The sequence below is a fragment of the Misgurnus anguillicaudatus genome, chromosome 8, assembly GCF_027580225.2.
Source record: "Misgurnus anguillicaudatus chromosome 8, ASM2758022v2, whole genome shotgun sequence".
Lineage (NCBI taxonomy): Eukaryota > Metazoa > Chordata > Actinopteri > Cypriniformes > Cobitidae > Misgurnus > Misgurnus anguillicaudatus.
Window position 1 is genome coordinate 41,283,945 of NC_073344.2, and position 9,009 is coordinate 41,292,953.

The window sequence follows — 9,009 nt, forward strand, 5'->3', positions numbered from 1 at the left end:
ATGAATATAAATACACCTACTGTATGTAAAATGGTAAATGTCAACTTGATGTTGTGTTGTGTTCACCATAATACATGTTTCTGCAATAAAAGAAAGCATATTATTATATTTTTATTTGTTTAGATTAAGTAAAAAATATAAAAGCAAAACAAATTAATATAACAAAATTCTGAATAAAAATTCACCTACTTTATGTAAAATGGTAATTGTCAACTTATGTTGTAGTCTTGTGTTCACCATAGTACCAGTTTCTGCAATAAAAGAAAGCATATTATTTATGTTGTTATATATTTTGAAGTAAGATATAATGGCTAAATAATTGTAGATAAAAAAATGATTAATAAAAATTTACTTACTTTATGTAAAATGGTAAATGTATTTCTGATTCCCAGTGTTCTTTTTGCTGTATTCTGGTTTACATCAGTTGAAGATAGATGATGTTGTTGTTTCATGTAAACAATAACTTGAGAATTCGATCTCTCCCACCACAAGGTGAAGGTTAAGCTGTTGTTTCGGCATATACATTCTAAAACATAAAAAGTAAGTTATGATTATTCAGTAAAAAAATTAATGATGAGAAAGAATGTAAATCATAAAAAAAACTATGAATAATACTAACCTTAGGTTTCAATGCACGATTCTTCCATCAACAACAATAGTTATCTCAGTCATTTAGTCATGTGTGGCATTAAAATATTGGCATTGGCATTTTTGTAAGACGATAAACAGTCACATGTAATTGTTTAACAGTGGTTAAGAAGCATTTTTGTACATAAAGTCAAGATGAGTTTTGTAAAATTAAAAAAAAATAAAAGAAAATTAAAAAATTACTTGAACTGTGCTTAAAATGCAATAAGTGCAGAAAATGGGTGTGGTTGTGTTCAAAATTAAAACTAGCAAAATCCAGCAGATTACAAAGAAAAACACAAATAAAAAGTAAATTAATAAATAAAACAAGTAAAGAACTGCCAAAACAAACAGTATTGTAAAATAACTGTCATACACCAACCCCTTTCACCTCCCACCCAGTGTCCACTACCCTTACATGCGCTTACCCAGGGAGCCGCTCTAATTGTTTTCTCCCTAACCTCCCACCCCAATAGCCAGCGGAGTATTTATATGTATTATTACAGCAGTGACATAAGTAAAGCCTGATGAAAGCTGTAGTAGGTTTGTGCAACCTCAACATGTATACATTTAATGTCTTTTGTGTACACATGGTCTATTAATGTACCCTTTTCTGTAGTTGGAGTTTGTACCTGTTGACTATATCCATGTTGTTGCATTAATTTCACAATTGTGGATGAAGTAAAACCATCTTCATTAAAGTCTCCCATGATTATTTTCTGTCCTGGATGCTTCCCCATTTCATCAATAACAAGTAATAAGTTGGAGCACTCAGGAATAAACAAATCACACTCAATGTTCTAGGCCTGGCAAACTCGACTCCTTTTAAGGATACGGGTTTTTGTGAGTCACTCACTAAAGTGATCCGGGTTGTGTGAGTCACTTGAATCACTTGAGTCAGTATTGCTAAATCGCCAAGGAAACTCAGTACAGACCCACTTGTAACCGGCTGATCCACGCGACTCGAGATTCTCAGAGCCGGAAACATTGCAGACTCGCAGACCATGGGACTCGCTCTACAGATCCACTAACCGGCTGATTCGCGTGGATCAGCCGGAGCCGGTTAGTGCATCTATAAGCAAATCCACAACAAAAGCCTTTCACTTCTGAGATAACATGCTTATAGGTTTTAGGTTTGGTGTGTTTATGGTCGACCATTTAAAAAAATAGGCCTAATAATAGCATAATAATATAGAAAAGCTGTGCAGCCCCCAGAGGCGGAGAAACAGTTCGCGCTGATCAGCCGGTTACGGATCAGCCGGTTACGAGTTGAAAGATTCTCGAGTCAGAGCAGATCTCTCGAGTTTGCAATGTTTCCGGCTCTGAGTGAGAATCTCAGGTCCGTTCGCGGCTCGCGCGGATCCGCAGGTCTCTCGAGTTTGCAATGTTTCCGGCTCTGAGTGAGAATCTCGGGTCAATTCGCGGCTCGCACAGATCTGCGGGTCTCTCAAGATTGCAATGTTTCCGGCTCTGAGTGAAAATCTCGGGTCAGTTCTCGCGCAGATCAGCCGGTTACGAGTGGATCTGTAGTGCGAGCGAAGTCTCATCAATAATGTTGAAAGAGGTTTGGGTGTGTGGTGGCGCTGTTTATGGTTTTACATTGAATTGTAGTAGGACTCAACTGATCTGGGTAAATGACACTAGAGACTCACGACTCATGAGTTATTTAAAGATCCGGGTTAAAGATCCGAGTGAGCCGCGACTCAAACAGGTCTACAATGTTCTCAGAACAATACAATCCAACACCACCTCCTCTCTGATGTTTTAATTCAGTATAAAGTACAGTGCTGTTGTCATAACACTTAGCTCTTGGGTTGTGTGAGAACACATATCCTGGTATCTGTGGTTCTTGGTCATTAACATTTAGCCATGTTTCTGTCAAACAAATACAATCAGCGTTCATCAGAACTGTATGTGACAGGACATCTTGAAAGTGAGCTTTTAGACTTTGCACATTAAGCAGAGCTATTCTAAACGTACCAAAGGATTTACTAAAACTGTACTCATCCAAATTTATTTTTGTCATATCTTTCAAAGACAACTCCATTTTTTCATTACAAAATATGACAGATTCTTTAAAGTCCTCAATGATTAATCCACTAAGAGACCGTACACGGCTTAAAGCAACATATGCTTGTCCTGCTGTAAAGATTTTATTAAGTGAAACAACAGCTTTATCTACCGTGAGTCCTTGTACTTTGTGAACTGTACATGCCCTTGCCAATCTGAGTGGAAATTGCCGTCTTATGCCACCAGCATTTGTGACCTGGTCTTCTTGTACTTCAATAACAGTTGAATTTGGAAAAGGCATGTAACGTTTTTTGCATCTTTGAACTTTCCCAACAGTTGGATTATCAAACTCCGCATGAATAGCTGATGGGAAATTGTCATTATCTTCACCTGTGGACAACTGTACCAAAAGCTCCATTGACAAGACCATCAGCAACATCAATATTTTTCTTTAACATAACCCTTACTCCAACACCCAAGGAAATGCATTTAGATAGACATGAGTTTAAAGTTGTAGAGTGATATCCAACTTTACGTTCCATTCTTCCAGTTTTTGAGTTTCTGATATAATCCTGAGCATTTATACTAACTGCATCTGGACAACACTCGTGTAGTGTTTCAATATTGTATTTATCAACCTTGCTATTTGTAGCAAATATGTGAAGGTGATTAGATCTCTCCCCGGTTTCTCATTTTTTCAACACAGCAATATCATTAGTGTTAAGATCTTTACTTTTCTTATGGACTTTCAGGCGATTTAACCCTCTGGGATCCGACCATTTTGGGACACTGTCAGAGGTTCTGACATGCTCTTACATTTGGTCTTTTTTCAGTTGCTTTAAAACATAATAATGGTAAGTGTCTCATACCACTTTGTTCAGCACAAACTGGGCTAAAATATTATATGAGCTACATGTATGTACATGTTTGTATTTTTGAGAGAAAAATGTTTATGCGTGTTTTTTTAAAAAGCTAAAATTTTAAGTCACTGATATAAGTTCACAAAACCCATACTAAACATGTTTTAACAAGACTTTCCTAAACAGAATCTAGTAGTTTAGAGTTTTTTCTTTAAAATGATGTGAAAATCATCCTGCCTACTGATTCACCTAAACCAATATATTGATTTAGAAATTGTAAGACACTTTTTGTTTAGAGTGGCTGTATGCGAGAAGGATTGATTGACAGCTAGCAAAGAAAGGCTCGCATAATGAGCTGCATAATGAGGCAGGAGTGAACTACAGTAAAGTATGTGAGGACAAATGTACATGTTTGTTTGAGGTTTATTAAGAAGTTAACAATATAATCAAAATAGAAATGAAGGTCAGTAGGACATTATCAGTTTATTTGGAAACGAACCCTATTTAAAAAAACTTAACTTGTATAAGAAACTGATAAACAACAGAGCTGTAAACTTCATGTGGCTCATGTTACCATATAACTTTATGTCCAAAGAGTGTGAATATGTTTTTCCACTTCATAATTTTGTACTGATGAGAGGGATGCAGACCTGTAAGAGAGTTATGAACAGCTGTCAGCATAAATTGTCCACAGAAATACCCTTACATACATAACTGATGGGTAAATGATAGCACTGCATTCAGATAAACTATCATAAACTAAATTAGTATCTCAGATAAACATCTGCAATGATTAGTTATATAAAAAGCTGTTTTCAGATGACTGTTTTCAGATGCCCATCCCCTTATCGTCTAGCTTCTGTTTTAAACGCGTTTCTGTAAGCGAGTATGAACTTTAAAAACACATCGCAAATGGATGTGCGCGAGCTCGCGTCTCCGTGTAAACAACGCGGAGCTCATAATAAAACGGTGTCGCGTGTGAAGCGCAATGTATGGAATGCGTTGCATGTAAACAATATCATATTAAAGCAGATCCCCCAGTGCAGCATTACTCAAAGTTGCCATGAAGGATACGAAAGTGAATAACTGCGTCGAACACTGTACAGCATGTAACAATGAAATCCGCCATTACGTGATCACGCTTACTCGTTTGTAAATAAGCATGTAAACAAGGAATCATATTACAGCACACACTTAAAAGATACAGCAGTGCAGCATTACTCAAAGTTGCCATGAAGGATACTGAAGGATTTTGTGTATATTTCTTTATGTGTAATCAATGTCTGATGTGTTACGTTGCAACTGTGCCCTGATGTTATCAACTTTATTATTAGCCTGATTACATTACAACTGTGACCTGATGTTATCAACTATCCAAGTGGCCCATACAGTTACCCCTCAGGTCATTATTAGGTCACATTCTTGTAGGTTCTCCGTGGGTTTGATTGTCACCTCAGAGATCAAAGTCTTCATGGGGTGCCATTGTATTGTTTGTGTAAGATGTATAAAGGTCTGCTCACACAGGTAGATCTTTGGGTTAAGAATGTAGAAAGTTGACACAACAACATCGCTCCTGAAGAACTATGCTACATAAGAACCTTCATTAAATCTCTTTTCCCCACATGCACTTGGTCCTGCTTATTATTTTACGTATTAGATACAATCTAATACGTTGGCGAGCTATGAAAGACTGAGCAGCCAAATTCAAGAAAATTTAACAATTTGGCGATCCAGCCAGGAGAGACAGATAAGAAGAGCACTCTTCACTGCAACAAGAAGAGAACTGAAGAATTTCGAAGATTCTGGTTTCTGAAGATTATTGAAGACAAATCGACTGTTTGTGGACTTTGTTTGTGGAAGCAACTACCTTGATGACTTTGTCTTAAAAATCTTCATTTGGTGAGTGAAACTTATCAGCTCTTTTAAAGAACTACTTAAGAAATTAAGCAGACCAATGTTTATGGTGTAGCATTGTTAATCATTTCAGACTTGGTCCTTTCTCTAAATGTCTGTAGGAATTGTTAAGAAACAATTTAGTCCGTTCATCTAGAGATTGTAGAAGTAGAAGCTTGGTCCTTTCTCTAAATGTCTGTAGGAATTGTTAAGAAACAATTTAGTCTGTTCATCTAAAATTGTAGAAGTAGAAGCTTGGTCTTTTTTCTAAATGTCTGTAGGAATTGTTAAAGAACAATTTAGTCCATTCATCCAGAAACTTTAGAAGTCACAGACAAGTTTGGGACTGATATTGCTGCAAGATTTTAGGATTCTTGACTGGGTGCTAATCAGTAGCCACTTTTTGGTTAGATTCTAACAAGGTTAGAAAAAGATGGTCTAGAACCAAAATTATGGAACTTTAAGTCAATTTGCCTTCCATTGAAAGATATGGAAAGTTCCGAGTGAAAAATAGAAAACTAAGAACTGTAATTGAGCTTTCTGAAGTAGGATTCAGAAAGAATTTAAGATTTTAAACTGTAAAGTCTAAATGTTTATTGGTGTGCAAACTGTAGATGCATTTTATTCTTAATTGTTGTATTAAGAACAAAACAATAAGTTAGCGCAAACTAATTATTGTTATTAAGAGTACATTTTAGAAATGTATGTTTGAGTGGGTTTGTCTGTATACTCCAAATGGTCAGTCTGAATAAGCACCTTTAAAAGATCTAACACCTTTTATTTTGTTTTCACACCTCTGAGGGCACTTCTGTTGTACTGGCCATGGCTGAGTCTATGAAAAACAATGGTTGTGGATCTAACCTGAGACCCACTACAGAACGGCATGGAACAGAACCTCCAAATGTAGCCATTGATCAGATGATGGAAAATCTGAATGCATATTTGGACAAAAGGCTGGAGATAAGGACATGCCATGATGACATCTGTAGCAAATACAGTATCAAGCACTCAGAGAGTGGACAATGGGCTTTGCCAGACATCAAAAGGGCTTATGGAAAGATACAGCAGTTAAGGACAAACAACAGAAAAGATGGATGGTCTGTGATTTTGCTCATACAAATTCAACAGCACCTGCAGAAGTGTGAGATGGACAAACTACAATGTGAGATTGAAGCTGAGAAGGCTAAGGTTCGAGCATTAGCTGAACAACTGGAAAATGAAGAGAAAGATAAAGAACGTCTGTTAAACCAGAACGAGATGATGTTGAATTTGATTTGCAAACAAATGGAATCAAAAGACTGTTTTATAACAAGGACATCAACTAAAGAAACTAGCAGCTGCAACAAGCAAGTAACTGAACAACAAGATACTGAAAATCAACAACGAATGGCTCTGCTGAGAGAGCTACCACATGATCACTGTGAAAGCGGTGATTTAGATAGAGAGACTAAATCACCTATTCACACCTTTGTCCCAAAGAGCAGATCTATGGTCAGACTCGCTCCTGTTATTGTCAAAAACAGAAGGACTGAAATTGAAGTTGTCAATGAGGAGGAGTATGAGGAGGATGGAGAGAGACGAACTCGCACTGTGACAAAAACGGTGAAGAAATATGTTCCACATAGAACATACCAGCCAGCAACACCTGAGCAGATTGACAAATGGTCAAGGGAACTGCCCGGTGTATACAAGCATCCACGGAAGGTTTGGCAAGTTCTACAAAGACTGCACAAAATCTACTCACTACATCCATTAGATGGAGTAGTCATTCTCAATCTCAATTTGAGGGAGAGTGACCAAAACAGGCTAACTGAAAGTGTCAAAATCAAAGTTGGTGAGTCTCAAGAGAACATTGAATCTGGATGGGAAGCTGTAAAGACTTTCTTATTTGAATTATAACCTGCAGAGATTAATTGGGGTAAAATTACATCTTGCATGCAGAAGACAGGGGAAAGTGTCACAGAGTTTGAAGATCGCTTCAAACAAACTTGGCTGGAACATGCTGGTTTGAATGACAGTGAGGATTTTAACAAGGACACTGGTATGCCTTTAAAAACTGCATTTGTAAATGCTCTGAAACCAGAGATCTCTAAAGCTCTGAAAATGTGTTATGATGACTGGGACAGCATTGGGGTTGCTTTTAATCAGCTAGTTGAATGGTCAACAAAGATTGAAAGAACACAAGATGTCAAGCTGAGAGCCTTACAAACAAAATCTGTGAAGAGCAACAAGAGGGTGAAACCTCACAAACACACAAGTGCAAACACCAAACATGGAAGATGCAGGTATTGCAACAAGGAAGGACACTGGATTCGAAATTGCAGCCTGAAATTAAGAGACCAAAATATTGATGAGGACCACCTGGATAGAAGATTTCAGCAGCTGACAGTAGAACAAAAACAGACTCTACTAAAAGCTGTTGCACTTCAGCAAAACTAAAGAACCCCTCTCCACAGCACCAGCTAGTGGTATTTCATCCAAGACCAGATGGAGTTTTGAAACAGAAGCATACAGAGAAAACTCAACAATAGAAGCAAAAGGTGATATCCTAGCTGGCAGATGGCAGTAGTGTTTATTAGAGTCCATACATTGCGGGACTAGAGTTTTTAGGCTCTAGCATGTCGTCTGAGGATGAAGAGGTACACATACCACCACTGGTAAACACGTAGTGTCCTGCCAACATTAAATAGGGACAGTTTTAATAGCGGGTAGGAGTTGTTTGTGAATAATCTGTTTTCTTTGGCAAGATACGTTCCCCTTTTCTTTTGTGTGTGATTGCAGGTGTTCCGGTGTTTCTGGTGTTCCTGAGAATAAGCAAAGACCTCCTATGCTTGACACATTCACCAAGCAGAAACCTGGGAAGATCCACAGAGCACATCCACATTCGCCATTTCCACATCCCCACAACGTGCAAATAACCTGCAGGACTCCGCAGAGTACAAAAAGACCAAAACACTACCACATCCGCCAAGTCCACATGATTACAACTTCAAAATGAAATTTTAAAAAGGACTCGTGCATTTTCACAAAGAAATGCAGCCATTTTTACGTTGAAACCTTTTTCAGTGATCACAAGCAAGAACCTTTATACTGCATGTGTACATGATTGACAAAATCTTTTATTTTATTTTTTGTGTGATCAAATATGATCAAATGGGGGATTGAAGGATTTTGTGTGTATTTCTTTATTTGTAATCAATGTCTGATGTGTTACGTTGCAACTGTGCCCTGATGTTATCAACTTTATTATTAGCTTGATTACATTACAACTGTGACCTGATGTTATCAACTATCCAAATTGCCCATACAGTTACCCCTCAGGTCATTATTAGGTCACATTCTCGTAGGTTCTCCGTGGGTTTGATTGTCACCTCAGAGATCAAAGTCTTCATGGGGTGCCATTGTATTGTTTGTGTAAGATGTATAAAGGTCTGCTCACACAGGCAGATCTTTGGGTTAAGAATGTAGAAGGTTGACACGACAACATCGCTCCTGAAGAACAATGCTACATAAGAATCTTCATTAAATCTCTTTTCCCCACATGCACTTGGTCCTGCTTATTATTTTATGTATTAGATACATTCTAATACGTTGGCGAGCTATGAAAGACTGAGCAGCC

General features: G+C 37.6%; 1 protein-coding gene across 1 annotated transcript; it reads left to right on the forward strand.

Moving 5' to 3' along the window:
* The first annotated feature begins 5,942 nt into the window (after positions 1 to 5,942).
* On the forward strand, positions 5,943 to 8,201 carry LOC129451070 (uncharacterized). Its single transcript, XM_055214120.2, has one exon. The coding sequence runs from the start codon at positions 6,213 to 6,215 to the stop codon at positions 7,287 to 7,289; it is 1,077 nt and encodes a 358-aa protein (XP_055070095.2). The 5' UTR covers positions 5,943 to 6,212; the 3' UTR covers positions 7,290 to 8,201.
* Positions 8,202 to 9,009: the final 808 nt, after the last annotated feature.